Genomic DNA, 18228 nt, shown 5'->3' with positions numbered 1-18228 from the left:
CTGCTCTAAGACCCTGGCACCACGTGCCCTGCTTGCTTTATCACACGGGAAGTGGAAAAGGAGTAGATTTATCTCACTCCTAAGAGCTGGCCCAATCCTTTGTACCCTGGAGGTTTCCTTATCTGCTGGAGATTGTCTCCAAGTGATTTGTCTTGCTCTCCATCCCAGAGCAGGCAGCAGGCTGGGGTGACAACAGCTTTACACTCCGTTTAATGAGGGGATGAAGTGGTTGATGCCTCTGGGTAAAAGTGTAGGAAAGCACTCCCTGATAGGTGTCCTGGCCCTCTCTCAAGCCTCAGGCAGCCTGCAGCTCAGCACCTTCAGGGCAGTCTGTTAGGGGGGTTTTGTCTGTTCTGTCAGTTTTTCCCCTTTCTCTTCCTTTTCATGAATGAATTAAAGCATTTTATGAGCTGATGTGTAAATTTCTCACATCTGTAGTGCACTATGACAGGGAGTTCCCAAACCTTTCTGGGTAACGCCAAAAGGGTTTTGTTAATTTTTTTAATTTCCATTGGGAAAGACTAAAGCAAAACCTTGTATAATTTTATCCATTACACAAAAGATTAGTATTAGTATTAGTATTAGTATTTATTAGGAAAAGGTTCTTTCCCCAGAGGGTGCTGGCGCTGCCCAGGCTCCCCAGGGAATGGGCACAGCCCAAGGCTGCCAAAGCTCCAGGAGAGTTTGGACACCACTCCCAGGGATGCCCAGGGTGGGATTGTTGGGATTCACCTGTGCCACACCAGCATTTGGACTTTGATGATCCTTGTGGGAGCCTTCCAGCTCAGGATATTTTATGTTTCAATGATTTTAGGTATTCTTTTGTTCTGCACTGTGAAGACTTTTTAATCTCTGTAGTTTCTCCTTGAAGTCCTTGAGTGCCCTTGTTGCCGCTGTATTCCTCTGTTCTGCAATATTCTTTGCAGGAAAATGATGGCTAAATTATATTAATGATATGGATTTATATTGGCATAATGGTGTTTTCTGGTTTGTTCTTGTTCCCTTTTAGAATAATTCCTCACCTTATTTTTGTTGCTGCTCTGTGTTAAGCTGGCATTTACAGAAAGCTATTATAATTCACAGATTGCATTCCTGGGTTTAATAACCAATTCAGAGTCCATCTTTATGTATGCAGGCAGGATCCTGGTCCTTCCTGGTTTTTATCACTTTGCATCTATCAAAGTTAAATTTAATCTGTCTTTTTTCACTGCCATTGTAAAAACTTCAAAGCAATCCTGCTGCATGGTTCTTGTTTGTTTGGAAGGAAAGAAGGGAGGAACAGGTAAATGATCAAATTCTGAGGGCTGGCATTTTGCATTTCAGTAATGTGCTCAGTCCTGAGATCAGTTAATTTATTGTCAGTAACTAGGTTTCCTGGAAACATAAGAGGAGAGGGAAATGACATCAAAGTAAAGGAAAATAATAAATGTTGGCCTATCTATAGTTTGAGTTCTTTCTGTATAGTTTGAATTCTTTTTGTGTTTCTTTTTCTGTATTGAGATACAGAAGTGAGAATGGAACCTGTAGCATTCCCATAACCTGATGCCTTCTGAAGAGCCATGAATAGATACCCAAACAGTTGTCCTGCCAATGTTATAACAGGGTGGAAATGGAATTTCTGAGGCTGCCAAAGACATGGAAAAATGTGATGCTACCCAGCAAACCTCCCCAAAGTGCTGGAGCTGAGAGCAAAGCCAAAGGAAGAGCTCAATCCTGAAAGGAGATTACATTTGTTCATAAATCCCTTTAATTTTGATTCTCTCTTCCTGTATTTTCTTTATTGTAATGGCCAAGTTGTGTCCTAATAAATTCTAGTTTCACTGATTCAAAGCCCTTGTAGTGTTTTTGGTTCACTTAGGTGAAAGAAAAGCTGTGAATGGATGTGACTCAAAGTAGGGGTTGACACAGGTCCAATTAAAGTCTCAGTGATCCATCTGAGAAATTCTTTCAGGTACCAGTTGCAGATGTAGTCTAGACTGGACACTGATTTATTGAACTGTCTTGTCTTCACTTGTGGTCACACCAGAAATATCAGCAGCTAAAATAAAAAAAAGAAAATTCCCAAAATTTCTAAAACAGTGACCATAGAAGTTCTAGCTGGTAGAATTAACACATCTTTGTGTATGACAGTTGACTGATAAACACTAAAAAAATCCAAATTAATTTTGCCAGTAAGTTTTTTCCTTGGATTTTGTTTTTTGGTTTGTAGGGTTTTCTTTGTTTTGGTTTGGTTTTTTGTTTTTCTGGTTGGTTCTTTGGTTTGGTTTGATTGGGGTTTTTTTTCTTCTTTGGTTTTTTTTTCCTCTCTCCCTATTTCAGATGTTGATTAACACAAATCTGAGGCATCTAAACATATCTTTTATAGGATACAATGCTGGGCCTTTGTAAAGCACAACATTATTGAAAAGTTATTTATGTTCTGAAGGTGTTGCAGGTCGTGGTGGCTTGGACAGCAAATTAAAGCTAAGAGGACAACACAATTACATCTGGGATAAAAAAACCTCTCCCATGTCCTTGGGATGATGGATTTCTTTATGGAATAGGTGGGGAAAAAACATGTTTAGTTCTAAGTACTACACAGAAATCAAAAAATACAGGCTGATGTTGATAAATTAGATTTTCTGTTGCAAAGTGGAGCATTAATGGAATGGAGTGGATGAGAAACAGCCCCGTCAGTCTGCTCTGAGACAGTAGAAGGCTGGAGCCACAGTGATAAGAATTACTTTTGAAGAAATAGGCTGGCACAGAGGAATTAGCGAGGACAAATGGGGAATTTAAGGGGTGGGATGTAAACATGTAGTTAAAACCAAGTGAACAGCCACGAGGGATAAGCTTAGAGTGCTTTGTACGTGGCAGCAGAAGGAGTGATAGGATGCCATGGATTAGTGAGGGCAGCAGAATCACCTATTGACTGCCTGGTGGGATGCAGGGAACAAAACAAAAAAAGAACTCAGGCTTAAAGGCTGAACATCCCTTGATCAGGGACAAACGGTGATTTTGGATACTTTCCATGCCTGTGCAATGAAGAGAAACTGTGATGACACTTGTCACTATTGAATTATCTGCTTGGTTTTCTTTCATTCTGCTGCAAATACCCCACTAAAGCCCAGGAACATTCATGCATCGTTGTGGTGGCTGGCAGCATGCTCTGGAGTTATTAAAGACAGGGATGTGAGCCAAATCAAAGAAACTTGCTGCCTTGAAAACTGGGTTTGTTCATAGGAAAACGTAAAAGAGGAAACTTTAAAATACTGGTCGTTAGGAAATTAATGACCGTGATGGGGAGTTTTTATTCTACTGCTGTGTATGTGTAATGGAAATACCAGCTGCCACTAGATTGGGATTTTTCTGTCTGGAAAGGTGTTCAAGGCCAGGTTGGAGGGGGTTTGGAGCAACCTGGGCTAGTGGGAATGTCCCTGCCCATGGCAGAGGGTGGGACAAAATGAGCTTTAAGGACCCTTCCAACCCAAACCATTTTGTGATTCTGTGATTATATCATCTCTAGCTCTGAAAGTAATCCCTTTATTTGGAGAAATATTGCTTAAAATTCTGTGACCGTTCTATGACCAAACATTTCTCTGTGTTTTATGGGTAGTTTTAAACAAATAGTGGATTGTACCAGGCAGTGCCAGTGCCTTTCCTGCTCCATGAATTGTGTTGCCATGGAGCATAAATCTCCCCATGTCACTGGCCTGTCTGACCCATTCCAGCACATTTATAATTAGTGGGAGCTCTTAAATCTATATGCTCCTTATCTTAATGGAAGGTAGTGCTGTAGATTGTGGGGTGTTCACTGCTGGAGTTCAAGGGGTCTGGAATTCAGCTGGATAAAAGCAGTTCAGTTCCTGCTTGGAGCATGTGAATTGACTTTTCTGGAAACCTGGTTGGTTTTTTTTGGGACTGCAAAATGACCTTGAGGGTGTTTGTGTGGCTGTACAGGACTTTTTGAAATGAAGCCAAATCCCATCCTTTGCCTTTTTTGTTTGTTTTTTGTTGACAGTGTCCTGCAGGAAGGAAGAGATGTGATTAGTGAAATCACCTCCATATCATGCACTGTATCTTCTAATGAAGTCAGTTCTGCTTGAAGCATTCCTTATCTTGGAGACAGTAAAGTTCTGAATTTAAAATGAGCAGGGATGAAAAATCCATCTCAGGTTCCTGTTCCTCATACATATTTTTTCCCTGTTTAAAAATATTTTAAAAGCTGATTATTTCTATGAAAAACCTGTGAAATTTCAGCTTTCGTTCACTTTTCCTTTACTGGGGAATCTGTTACAATAATTGGTTATTTTTTGTTTTTATGGTATTTAAAATTCTCATAAATACAAATCTGTAAGTCTATGATACCAAGTTTAATATTGTTACCCCCCATGTAATACTTTGTTACATGTTCAAGTGTCAGCTTCTCCCATTGTTTTGTAAGAGATTAATGTTGAATTGTCAGCCTTGCTCTCCTTCTTTTCTGGATTGTCTTCAGTACTCTGTACACTCAGGAAAAATAAGAGAGGTCAGGTGTTAGAAGGCTTATCTCTCTCTTTCCATGACATTTTTCCAAAGTTGTGCATAAGTTTTGGGAGAAACTTTATTTTTTTTTTTTTCTCCGTTGGAAGTTACATTCTTTAAAGATGGCATCTTTTACATTAGAAATTGTGCATGTCCCATGATTGTCTGCATACCTTCCTTTTGAATAAAGGACTTTTCTGAATAGGAAACATTTATTATCTTTAATTCAATGAATTCAGTTGAGAATATAATGTGATGCAGTTCTTATTGTATTTCAGGTTTTCCCAACTAACAGAACTACAGCAAATCCTGTGAATGCCCAGCTGGGGAAGATAAAACTTTTTGGATATTATCATGCATTGTGCCTTATTTAAAACATCCATCAGCATAAAAATAACATCAGGAAAGTTTTCAATAACAAGTGACCAAGCAGAATTAAGCAGTTTCAGTTCTTATTCTTGACATTTAGTTCTATTGATGCAGATTTTTACTTTGTCCTTATTTTGGATTGGTGATAATTATGGAGTGGTAGCTGTGGCTTGTCTCAGAATGAGGCCTATTCTGAACAGATTTTTCTAAGGATAAAGCAACTTTCTGTAAAATGTTAAAGGAAGAGTAGATTTAATGAACACAGGGTTAGATGATAAATTTCTCTGAGATTTTTAGGAGTTTCTCAGAGGCAGTTGATGAGCAGCTGGACAGATCAGGTACAGGATGATGTGGCAGCTGGAAGTTGGTGGGAATGTTCAGAGAGGTGGTTAATGACCCCAGATATTAATTGCTGAGGAAAATGTCAGCTGTGCCTCCAGTGGGCCTTGTTTGAAGCCAGCCCTGTTTAATGTGTTAATTATGGAGTTGGAAAATGGCACAGCTCCTTCTCCATAGTGTGGAGGCTTGTGGACTTTCCAAGGGCAAGGGGAGACTCTTCTCATCCAGTGAAATTGTGCAATCTTTGGGCTGGTTATGTCTGTAGTTCACATATTGCACCTGTAGGAACAACAGAAGAAAAAAACCCCTTAATTAAAATGATGAATAATTGGATAATTTAAAACTTAATGAAAGGGAAATGTGTGTAGAGATGCTGCTGCAGCCTTGCCATTTCTAGTAAAACCAGCAGGGAAACAGCCTCCTGAAAAAGCCAAGCAAACTAAAAAAAGCTCAAAACCCCCTGAAGCTTTGACTCTCCATAGGAAAATCTGTCAATTGTTTCATTTGGAGGCTGCAGTGGTTGATCTGCCTGGAATAAAGAGTTCTCTCTCAGAGAAGTGAAGAGCAGCTGCAGGGTAATACTGAGGTAAGGTTAATTGTAGTTTCCAAGGATGAGGAATTGTAAATAGGATTCTTTTGGTGAAAGGATGACCCCTACATGCAGGAACAGAAGCTTGCAAAGTCATGGTTAGGATTAAGTTCAAGAACTCTTTTTGAAGCACTGTTGGAACTTGAGATGCTAATTCTATTGTTGTAAGGGGAGCAAATGTGTTAATTTAAACCAAAGATTCTCAATACTTCTCTCTGCCTTTGTAAAATGTGAGCTGGTGTTACTAATGCCAAGTTCATACAATGAAGAAAAGTAGGAAGTGAAATAGAAAAAGTGAAGAAATGTTTGTTTGGATTTTTTTTCCTGTAAGGTAATGTTGCCTTAAGTGGAAGCAGAAAAAAAAGTTTCCAAACTTACAGTTTTTTTACTAAAAAGGAAGGTAATTTCTGTAAATTCAGCATATCTACAGTAATTTATCTGTCTTTTACAGATATTACTTTGCTGTATGTAGAAATTTGCATCATTTGGGGGGAAATGTGATGGATAGAGAAGGCAGAGTGCAGGATCTGCACCGAGGACCTGATTTAAAATGATTTGGTTTTCCTGGGCTTGCAGCATGACCTGACATGAACCAGCCTCTCAGCAGCACTGAGCTCAGGGGCTTTGATCACGTCCAGAGCTGTGAGAGAACTTTTATTAGGAGGTGTTGAGGAGCTATGTGAATACAGAGCGATCTGGGGGAAAATCTGTGGTTGTACAGAACAGACAGGACAGCCTTATGCTGGTGCCTGGCTGCCTTGTGGTACTGATTCCTTAAAATCTTTTATTTCACTGAGTTTTTAGGGAAACTCACCTACCTTGACTGTAAAAGTTGCTCAGTGGAAAAAAAGCATGCTTGTATAAATAATGCAAGATGAATTATTTGAATATAGGAATTTTATGTATGGCTGTTCAAAGCAGCTTTCAAGCACTTTGATTGCTTACTCGTATTGGAGTAAATTACTTTTCATGTGGTTCTACTTGGAATATTTATTAAAACATAGAAATGCAAACAATCCTATTTTTCATCCTTCCTAGGAATAGCACTCCCTAAATCACCAGGCTTCTCATGGAGAACCAACCATTAGAAATTTAGGTGTTTTAAGGATTGGATATTGGATATAACATCCCCCTGGAGTGAAGCTCGTCTAAATAATAAACTTCACCTGAGTGCTGAATGATGGGAGAGACTAAATAGACACTCAGACTCAGCTGTAGGTGTGTGAGCCCTTAAAGTAGAATTATTTTCCTAGGACATAAGGTAGATAAAAGCTATTTGGACACTGCATGCATTTAAGGTTTGCACAGAATTCTGAGGTCCATTCTCACTTTCTGGTCAAAGCAGAGTGTAAGGCAGGTGGGTGGGGATGGGACATCTTTGTTACTCCAACTCTTAAACTGATGTTTGCTCCTTCCTTGGGAGATTTTCAGGGCCTCCTTGATTTCTGAAGGCCTCACACCTGATGCAGGTCTTGGTGTAGGTTGTTAACTCTAAGACTGAGCTGGTTAATGTGACTGAAAAATGTCAATCCCTCCATCATTGCCTTTTTTAGCTTTTTTAGCCAGTTCTTGTGTTGGGGCTCTTCATAATCTCTGTCCCACGAGCTCTGTTACTACAGTAATATTTGAAAAGTGTAGGGGGATAGAACATAAGTAAATAAAGGTAGTATAAAAAGTATAAAGAGTTGCAGCTGAGCCAATTATTAAGGATTAGGAGCAGGCCTGATGTTATCAGGCCACAGCTGTAGCCAATCAGAAGAGTGTTATAAAAGAGTGGATTGGTTGGTTGAGGGGAACTGGAGTCAGTTGGCTGCTGTGAGGACAAGGAAGAGTCAGTGCCTGGAGGAGTTGTCCACAAGAAACATCAGGGAGGTACAAAACTCCAGCAATATGGAACCCTTGCAATATAATGGCAATAAATGGTGACCCCGATGTGATTGGGGTGAAGGACTCAAATACTAAACTATACGACCCTGTGGATTTGGGACTATACTATATAACCCTGTGGATCTGGGGAAACAGGACTTGAATACTAAACTATTGGTAAAATATATCAATTGTAGCTATTAATGTTTGTTAGCCATGAGTATAAAAGATCTTGAAGAAAAGTACTTTGTAAACTGAGGAAGCTGCAAAACTGAACTAACATTTAGAAATATATATATGTGTACTATAATATGTTGTCTGAACAGTTGTACAACTGTTAGTTCTGAATGAAATATATGAATGTGTCAAAATGTTAATTTTTTTGAACGTGTCCTTCTAGAAATGTTGTGATTCTGTAATGAAAAGGAAAAGGGAGAATTGTAGGGGGATAGAACATAAGTAAATAAAGGTAGTGTAGAATGTAATCTTACACCATTAAGGAGTTGCAGCTGAGCCAATTATTAAGGATTAGGAGCAGACCTGATGTTAACAGGCCACAGCTGTAGCCAATCAGAAGAGTGTTATAAAAGAGTGGATTGGGTGGCTGAGGGGAACTGGAATCAGTTGGCTGCTGTGAGGACAAGGGAGAGTCAGTGCCTGGAGGAGCTGCCTACGAGAAACATCAAGGAGGTACAAAATTCCAGCAATGTGGAACCCTTGCAATGTAATGACAGTAGAACTTTTGCTCTATAATAACAGCAGGTAAAGCCCTTTTCCCTCCTTCCTTGATGGTTTATTGGTTTGAAATCTGAGTTTGCATCATGGACTTCTTCCATTTAAGAACTTGGTGTTGTTGAGGCCGAAGCAGAATCTCGCCCTGCCGTGGAGGGTTAGGGGAGAGGGGAGGGGTTAGAAGGGGAGAGGGCTGTGAATCCAAAGGGAAGCTGAGAGCTTAGAAAAGCTCCAATTAAAAAATTTCAGTGTGGTTAGGCTTGGGAGTGGGGCCCAAAGGTTTAGTTTGGCTTGTTTCTTCACCACCCAAGTTGTGAAAGAAGAGAGGAGTCACATTCTTTAAACAAAATAAATGAGTATGTCAAGAAGTTGTTGTTCAAGTGTGGAGACAAACACTCCTTATACTCCTCCAAACCATCCTGCTCTGTTTATTATTTTTTTCCTTTCTCCACTTTTTTAAGCAAGGTGATGGGAAGTTCCCACTTGAGCTCTGATTGTTTCAGCCAGATCTGCTGGAGGCTGTGCTGGGCTGTCATTGACTAATGATAAGAGCTTTTTATCTGCAGAAAGGCATGTTCTCCATTCCCTTTCCCACTGCACTTTTACTCCTCATAGTAAGTCTCTGTCCTCTTAGCATTTCTGCTGTATTTCCTCTCCCTGTAATTGTTATGTGCTGCTGCTTTTTGTCCTTCTGTCTTTATTTGTATTCTCGTCTGAATGGAGGCAGAGAATGAGCAAATGGGTTGGGAATTGTGCTGGGAACCAGGCTCCCTTGAGGATCAGAGCTCTTGCAGCTTCACTTTCTGCTGCTCAGGTCAGAGCAGAGGTGCAGCTGCATTGCTCAGCACTTCAGATAAATGTCAGGGAACAGGATCTTGGCTATGGATATGTAGGTTTATGTATATAAATATATCAGTGCAGCTCTCTGCCAGCCAGGTCAGCCAGGGCTGGGCTCTCCAGGGCTGTGTGTGTTTGTAGGATTTCTGATTCCTGAGCTGGTTTGTCCTGTGCTCCTGCCTGCCCTGTGCCTGAGCTAATCCAGAGCCAGCTCGTGCATCTCTAAACGCTGTTATTCTCTGTAGGCAGACTCAAGGGTATAACCATTCATGTGTTTAGATTTCCATCTCCCAGTGAAGCAAATGTCTGTGAAATCAGATTTTTTTTTTCTCTGTCTGTCTCAAGGGCTTGTGTATCCTGCTGGAAGGAATTCCATATTCCTGGCAGAAGTCTGTCTCTGTGCAGAGAGGTGTTTGTTTTGACGTGGTTCTCAATCTTCAGATAAGAACCAAGGAAGTGCAGGCTGTGTTTTTAACTCATCTTAAACCACTTTGTGTCTGGAGAGGCTGCCCTGCCCTCCACCTGTGCTGCTCTTCCCAGGGCTTTGGTTGTCACCTGTGCTGCTGTGAGCCTGGCAGGGTGAGTTATTGTCTGCTCCTGGTGGAATTCACCAAGGGAGAGGAGTGGAAACCTGCAGGAGGAGCTGAGCTGGCGATCAGATGGGTTTAAACCATGTGTGGAACTGCCCCATTGATCTGGACATGGAGATCGAAATCCAGGGTGGTGACTGATGGAGAATCAGGTGTAAAGCAGATTTTCTTCACTCCTCCATGTAAATGCCTTAAACATTAGGTATTAAATATTGAGTATTTTTATTGAGTATTATTGAGTAAAAAGCTAGTCTTTTAACTTTACTATTTGGAAAGATTATTACTGTTTTGCTAAATTATTTCTATTTAGCCTTTTGACTCCTCTCACCTTACTGTTTCTCAACCTTGCTGGACATCGTTTTTTTACTAATAAATATAATTCTTTGACTTCCAGTAGCAAGTAGAGTGTTGGAAGTACGGACTTGTACTGCCAAGCATTGCCAGTTTACTCCTGCCAGCTGATTAATCCTACAGCTTTGCTATGAGTCAGGTAGAAAGGGTTTTTACTTTATTCTGGATGAAATGTTTACCATCTGTCTTTCGTGTCTGCATTGCAGATGTGAGCTGGACTAACAGCTGGAGGTCTGCTCAAGACTGGCAATGTTTATATTTCTAAAAAAATTATCACTTTGCTTCAGCAAATGTTGCTTTTGCCGATGTAGATTTTAAATATTTTTAAATTGGAGTTGCAGCACAGAAATGAGCTGCAGTCACTCGTGAGCAGCTTTGACCCTCAGAAATCTCTGTGTGAGTCACAGGGAGAGTGGATCTGTTGTGAAGGAAAACCAGGGAGTTGTAGTGTGACAGACAAACAATTCCACATGCTGAACATTTTGGGTTCGTAGGATGTTCCAAAAAGTGAAATTATGCTGTGTGAAGAGACTGGTGGCAAGGGTGGTGTGGGGTTCCAATTCTGGGGACTGTTATATAATGGAGTATTCTACTGCTGTGTCTTGTGTTTGCGGGGTTCCCAGATGAAGGCAGGAATGGTGAATCTGACTCTGTGTTCTTAGAAGGGTAATTTATTATTTTATGATACTATATTATATAAAAGAATGCTATACTAAACTATACTAAAGAATACAGAAAGGATACTTACAGAAGGCTAAAAAGATAATAATGAAAACTCGTGACTCCTTCCAGAGTCCTGACACAGCTTGGCCCTGATTGGCCATTAAATCAAAACAATTCACATGAAACCAGTGAAACAGTCAGCTGTGGGTAAACAATCTCCAAACACATTCCACATGTGAGCACAACACAGGAGAAGCAAATGAGATAAGAATTGTTTTCATTTTTCTCTGAGCCTTTTCAGCTTCCCAGGAGAAAAATCCTGGGCAAAGGGATTTTTCCAGAAAATATGACGGTGACAGATGTGGATTTTGGCTCCGCTTGTTCCACTTGTCCAAGTAAATACTTGTTAGTATTTGCTAAAGTAAATGCTTATTTTCTTTACAGATAGGCTTTGGAGACAGACTGGCTAAACAAATGCTCACACTGAACATTACTGAGCTGGATAGAGACATTTCTGTGTTGCTGTATTTAGGAAAAGCTAAAAGCTTAGAACAACAGACATTTTGGCACATGCTCAAGGAAGAAGAAACACAGGCAAAAGAATTCCTAAAATATATTCTTGAAGGAAGTCTGGAGCTAGTTTCAGGATTAGGACTGCAAGGTCTGTATACTTCTATGGCAGTATTATTACAGCACTATTAAATTATATTTCCTTTCAGTGGAGTACTTAAAGCTACTTCTGGGGAATATTTGGTCAAATAGTCATAAAATACTCGGAGCATCCTGTCCTTTATCCGACTGAGCAGTCCCTGTTTGCCTGTTTGGCGTAGGAAGTTCAGTGCAGAAGTTGCAAGGAAGAAACACTCCATCTATTCTTACATAAACACTGGGCAGGTAACTTCTCTTTAGTCTTGTCATTTAAAATTGCTGTTGTGACAGCAACTGAAGGATTGTTGATAAAAATGCGTTAATTTTACTTTTTACTTATTTGCTGTTGTGGTGTAGATTTGACTGCAAATGAAAAACTGCCATAAGTTTTTAATAAGATTTTTTCTTGCATGTGCCCTTTTTGTATTTGAAAGCCACTGTGGTGGATTTAGTGTTGGTTAATTATTAGTGTATTTATTTTTTGTTGTGAGGTAGGATTGGGAAAAAAGTAAAGTAGGTTTAAAATTTTAAAAGGGTATAAAGAAAAATTTATTAATAGTAACTAAAGGTCATAAAAATTAGAATAAAATTACCCTTTTATTTTGAGTTCTGAGGGATATTTGTTTTTTTAGTTAAGGTTATATTCTGGCCATATTCTGGCTGTAAGAAGTGATCACCCAGGTATTTTTAGTATCACCTGCGTGACTGCCATCCACTGAAGTTAATTTGCTTTTGTAGGCTCTGGACTATGGTACAGCTTTGAATTTGTTTTTGAATTACGACAAGTTGGAGTACTCCTGTGAATAGTTAGTGAGGAGAAGTGTGCTTAGTGAAAAGACTGTGACACATTTGAAAATATCCTAACTCATAATTAACCAGTTAGAATAATTGTCTACTTCAGGTTTATATTTTGAATTCCAGAGACCAACTGGAGTGGCAACCAACTTTATATAAAAAAGAAACAGGCTCTGAAAGATAATTAAATATTATCTGTTGGAAAAATGATGGCTCCCACATCACCCATGTTTGCAGCAACTAGAAACTGTCTCACAATTTCCTTTAATCATGCCTGGGTGTTTTCAGCACTGTAAAACATGAAACCTAATGGGTTTCTGGAAACTGAATAATAGTGATTTTAGCACTCACTAGATATTATCTGATAATGCTGTTACCAAATGTTTGCAAGTGAGGGGAGGCTAATGATGGTTTTATATGTGATTTATAAATATATTGATCAGGGAGTTCAGATATGCCTCTCTTTTTGAGCAAGTATTTAACCCCAGTGAGAATCTTCTGCAGAGACTCACCAGCCTGTTTATATTGATTGATAGTGATTCCTCCAGGCACTCTCCTGAGCAGAGCAGTAGAATTTATTTTGTATATTCTGGATAATGCTGCTAAATCCTGAGTAAGTGCCTTGCTGACTTCATGACGTGGATTGTGATTCAAGGAGCAATAGCTGAATTTCTTTTGATTTTGTTCCCTTAATTGCGGTGGTGATTAATTCATTTATTTATTTTTAAATTTTAGTACTGAAATTAGCTTATTGATTAAAAAAGCTAAGATAAAATACCGAAGTCGCTAAGTTAAAAGTAGTAAAATTGCTTTCTGAAGAAAACAATTTGAAACTTTTGGGATGTTCTATGCAGAGGGGCCTGACTCGAATCTCACATGATATCCAGTATGATATTACTGGTTTGTCTTTACCTGTTAAGAGTTCTCATGGTATACAGGACTTATAATTTTTCATTTTAATTTTAAAATATAGGGAAATATTTAAATCAGAATTATTTAAAATGAGCATTTTTTTATTAGATTTTTCTGTCTTCCTTGGTTTGGTGGACAGGTTAATTTACATGTGGCTTTGCTTGTCACCAAATACTCAGATCACTTTCCAGCTCAGTGAGGTGCACTGGATGTCTCTTGCAGCCTGACAGCTGGACTTCTCTGTATCTGGAATTTCCAAAATGAATTCAACTGTTAAGAAAATTGCATGAAAACCTGAAATGGTGAATAAAATGACAGCAATTTGCTGTTGTCTTCATTTTGGGCTTTGTTTAAGCTTTTAAGCCTAAGGTGGTCTGGAGAATCTGTTTTGTCTTTAAATGAGTACTCCTCTTCTTGATGAAGAATTAAGAAATGCTGAATACTGTGGGGGAAGGTTGATTCAAAAATCTGAACAGAGTTGTTGAATTTGTTTTATTCCACTTCTGACTCTTCCAGTTCCTTGCCTCTCATGCTGGGTGGTGCAGGGGAATATGGGGGTTACAGTAAGTTCATAAAACTTCCTCACTCTTTTCCCCTGCTCCATTTTGGGGTCTCTTTGTGGGATAAAGTCCTTCAGGATAAACCTGCTCCTGCTTGTGCCCTCCATGGGATGTGGTTCCTTCAGGACATACCCATCTGCTGTGGTTCTGGAGGTACAGGAATAATTTGGAATATAAACATCTAATAACACCCATAGGATATGGCAGTGATGCTCCTGGGAGTTCTTGGGAGCACAGGAACGCCAGCAAGACTATGGAGAAGTATTTAATATGTGGCTATATATATTTATTCTTTAAATAAATGCTCTGCAATATGTGGATATTGCGGTAATAATTCTCATACTGTGTGATTTTATCTGTTCCAGGGAGTATGACTTCTGCAACGTCACCTATCATTCTGAAATGGGACCCCAAAAGTTTGGAAATCAGGACTCTCACAGTAGAGAGACTCTTGGAGCCACTTGTTACCCAGGCAAGTGTCTTTGGTTTGTTTTGTTTCTTCCTTCAGCCTGATGTTGTATTTACTCTTTACATAATTATCTTAATCGTATTTGATAATAAAAACATGAGCAGTTTTTGTTCGTGATCTCTGTTGGATTGCTTTGCTCAAACATGTTTAGAGGCTCTTGTTCTAAATAATTTATAGTCTCAAAATGTGAGCAGGAATACAGTAGCAGCAGCTATTTACTTATGTCTGTCTTATAAAGCAATTTAGAAACTTAACAGTCAGTCTGAGATAGGGATCTGACTGAGAAATGCTTCTGGTTTGCTATTTCACCATGGAAGAAAGGCTCAAAATGAAAACAAACCAAAACCAACCATCCAAATTACAGAAACTATTAAAACCTGTTTTTATGGAGTGTTCGTCGAGGCCTGGTGCCTTTTTGTTTCTGAGTTGCTGTTAATAAGGGAAAGCTGCTTCTTTAATTCCCCGCAAATGATGTCTCTCTATGGTTTCTCTGCTCTTTCAGTGAGTCACTTTCCACTTTCCAAAGCTGGTTTTTCTTTGTTTTTGAAAAAAAAAAATTATGTTACTTCTCTACAAATTATTCTGGACATGGAAGTCTCTAAGTCTAATGACTTTATAGATTCAAGGCAGAGAGTTTGTTCTTTCATTCCACATGGTCATAACATGGTATTTAAAATCATTATAAACCCTGATAATTTTGTTCTTGGTATGAAAGACAGACTAGAATCCTGAATTCACTGTGAAACCATGTGAAAATGAGGCAGCCAGTTCTTTGTTATTCTGGTACTGATCAACATCAGCAAGTGAAGCTGCTCTGCACCAAACCCTGTTGTGAAACCCAAGTTATTGTGTCCTCTGTGAGGAATTTCCTCTTCTCCTTTTGCTTTATTTTCCCCTGCTTTACCCAGAGAAGAGAAAGCATCAGCCCAGGAGTTCCATTGTAGATTCACATTTTCACCAGGGGCTGGGTTAACTTTGTGCTCAGCTACACCTCTGTTTGATAGCACGCTTGAGCAAATGCAAATCAAGGAATTACAAGCTGAGCTACAAGACTTGGATTTCTTCAATGATAAAAACTCATGTTCCCAAGATTGTATTTTGATGAGCAACAATGTGTTTCTATTTTAGCAGTGTGTCAAGGAGACTAGGGAAAATAAAATGCTGTCAAGAGAGGGTAGAGAAATGTTAGGCTATTGTTTTATTCCACTTATATGAATATTTCCATTCTGATTTCTTCTTTTCATAGGCTTCTAGATAAAATGAATAAATAAAATAAAAACCTCCTTTTTGAACATGTGATTTGATTTCTTGTATTAGGGGAAATAAGTAGATTTGCTTTTTTCCCTCTACTTTGATTCCAGTGGAGTATGTTTGGCTGAAAGCTGTTTTATAGGAGCCACACAAACGTAATCACGAAAGCTCCAAGTGATGAAAAATGTGTTACCTTCAGATTGCCTTTATCTGTTGCATTTCTAGCTGAGGCTGTTCAGCTGCTCTTTCTGTTTTTTCTCAGATAAGTTAAGGATCATCCCAGTTTTAAAGACTTTTTTTGTTTTTTTTTTTTTTCTCTGCCTGAAATAGCATTTGCAGTCTGCTCAGGTCAGGAATTATCTCTGGTTTGCCTCTGCCTGTGCCGTGGCAGCCTCCACAAGATGCCACGTGCAAAAAGATTGGGATCTCCTTAAAAAGTTTCAAAGCAATTTCCTTCCTGAGAGAGAGAGAGAGAACATCGAATTTGAAACTTTATCTTGGCAAATAAATAAATAGATAAATGTATAGGTATTTAATCTTATTTGGCTTGAGCTCTGAAGAACACTTGAGGATTCAAATGAGCTGCTTAACAAGGAGGTCTTGGAGGTGGGAATTTCTTCCATAAGTCATTGAAACAGGTCACTGGATAGAAGAGAGATTTAATGGCCACAAAATGCAACAGAATTTTCACTAAAGCTCCTGGGCAGCCTTTGGAGGCAGTCCTACTTCCATGGAATAACTGAGATTGGAAAAGCCCTCCAAGATCATAGAGTCCAACCTGTGCCCAGTGCCTGCCTTGTCCCCAGCCCAGAGCATTGAGTGTCACATCCAGCCATTCCTTGGCCACCTCCAGGGATGGAGACTCCCAACCTCCCTGGGCAGCTCCAATGCCTGAGCACCCTTTCTTGGCAAATAAATAAATAGATAAATGTATAGGTATTTAATCCCATTCAATTTGAGCTCTGCTGTCCACTTGTAGATTTAAATGAGCTGCTTAACAAGGCGATCTTAGAGATGGGAAGTTCTTCCATAAGTCATTGAAACAGGTCACTGGATAGAAGAGAGAGGTTTGATGGCCACAAAATGCAACAGAATTTTCACAAAAGCTCCTGGGCAGCCTTTGGAGGCAGTCCTACTTCCATGGAATAATTCAGATTGGAAAAGCCCTCCACGATCATCGAGTCCAACCTGTGCCCAGTGCCCACAATGTCCCCAGCCCAGAGCACTGAGTGTCACATCCAGCCATTCCTTGGACACTTCCAGGGATGGGGACTCCAAACCTCCCTGGGCAGTTCCAATGCCTGAGCACCCTTTCAGTGAGGAAATTCCTCCTGATTTCCAACCTGACCCTCCCCTGGCACAGCCTGAGGCCATGTCCTCTTCATTCTCTTGGTCTTTGTCTAGGAGAAGAAGCCAATCCCCACCTTGGCACAACCTCCTTCCAGGGAGGTGTAGAGGAATTTTGACCAGCAGTTTGGAGCAGATTAAATCCTGAATCCCCCACAGCCAAAATTTTTCTGATCCTGTGATTTCCAGAACCAGCAGGACAAATTCATGTTTCGTTTTTGCATTTGAATAGAGTACCCTCTTGTTCTCCATGCTGTGTATGATTTTGGACAAAGCTGGAAAAACTGGAAATTGTTGTACACAAGTTTTAGGGCTCCAAAAGTGATAATTTAGTCTTTTGTATCTGTGAACTTAGACCCTGAACTCAGTGTATGTGTAGGCGCATGACTGACAGATTTGCACATCGTGCACATCCACTGGTCTCTGTCAACATTATATTTTCTGAAAAATCTTCTTTGCCCAGGATTTTCTCCTGGGAAGCTGAGAGGAATGAAAACAATAATTATTTGATTGCTGCTGCTGTGTTTGCTGCTTTGGAATGTGGCTTAGACGTTGTTTACCAACAGGTAAATGTTTGATTGGTTTCATGTGAATTGTTTTTTCTTTATGGCCAATCAGAGCCAGCTGTGTCAGACTCTGAGTCAGTCAAGGGGTTTTTATTCTTCATTCTTGTGAAGCCTTCTGATGTGTCCTTTCTCTTTCTTTTAGTATAGCTTAGTATAACATTCATTGATATAATATTGATATAATATTGATATAATATTGATATAATATTGATATAATATTGATATAATATATCAGTCTTCTGAGAACATGGAGTCAGATTCCCATCTCTGCCCTCATCCTGGGGACCCTCACAAACACCACAGATCTCTACTGATAGTTTGGCGAGTAATGCAGAAATGTGATGTGGGTTTGACAAAGAACACCTCAGTGAGTCAGGGTAGGAGAATGGTGCATTAAAAGTGAATTTTAGACAAGCTCATTAGTGTTCCAGATGAGAAAATATGGATAACCTAGGAACTGATTTGGAAGAAATTAGAAGACAAGAAGGTTGTCTGAGCTGCAGGCAAAAAAAAAAAAAAAATCCAAAAATCCATTAACTGATCATGAGAATGCATTAGAAATGACAGAACTGCATTTATTCTAGGAAGCCCTGAACTAGCAAACTAATTAAAACTTTGTGTGGCTGTCAGAGATGTGAGAGGGCTGGAGCTGGCTGGGGTACCCCGCTCCCAGTGCTTGTTGTCATGGTGGAAGAGGAGCAGGCAGGGCCTGTCATGTCATTTATTAACTTGCCATTACTGAGATTTTCTAAGAAATACGTGCTGGAAAAAAAAATCATTAGAATTTCTGTTCTCCTCTGGGTTGAAATTACTAATTGAAATGTGTTTATTTCCTCTGGCT

At 39.6% G+C, this 18228-nt stretch overlaps 1 protein-coding gene across 2 annotated transcripts in view; it reads left to right on the top strand.

The window, feature by feature from the left end:
* Positions 1-18228, top strand: part of CTNNA2 (catenin alpha 2) — a 480539-nt gene that overhangs the window by 43851 nt on the left and 418460 nt on the right. For both annotated transcript variants that reach the window (XM_054293256.1, XM_054293255.1), the window contains exon 2: positions 14120-14226. In XM_054293256.1, the coding sequence (XP_054149231.1) occupies positions 14125-14226 (102 nt within the window). In that variant the 5' untranslated portion in view covers positions 14120-14124. The remainder of the gene's footprint in view (positions 1-14119; positions 14227-18228) is intronic.

The sequence above is a fragment of the Melozone crissalis genome, unplaced genomic scaffold (assembly GCF_028551555.1).
Source record: "Melozone crissalis strain CALT ecotype California unplaced genomic scaffold, PUWL_Pcris_2 ptg000132l_1, whole genome shotgun sequence".
In the NCBI taxonomy this organism is placed as follows: Eukaryota; Metazoa; Chordata; class Aves; order Passeriformes; family Passerellidae; genus Melozone; species Melozone crissalis.
Note: the sequence above shows the minus strand (reverse complement) of the source record. Positions and strands in the feature narration are given on the sequence as shown.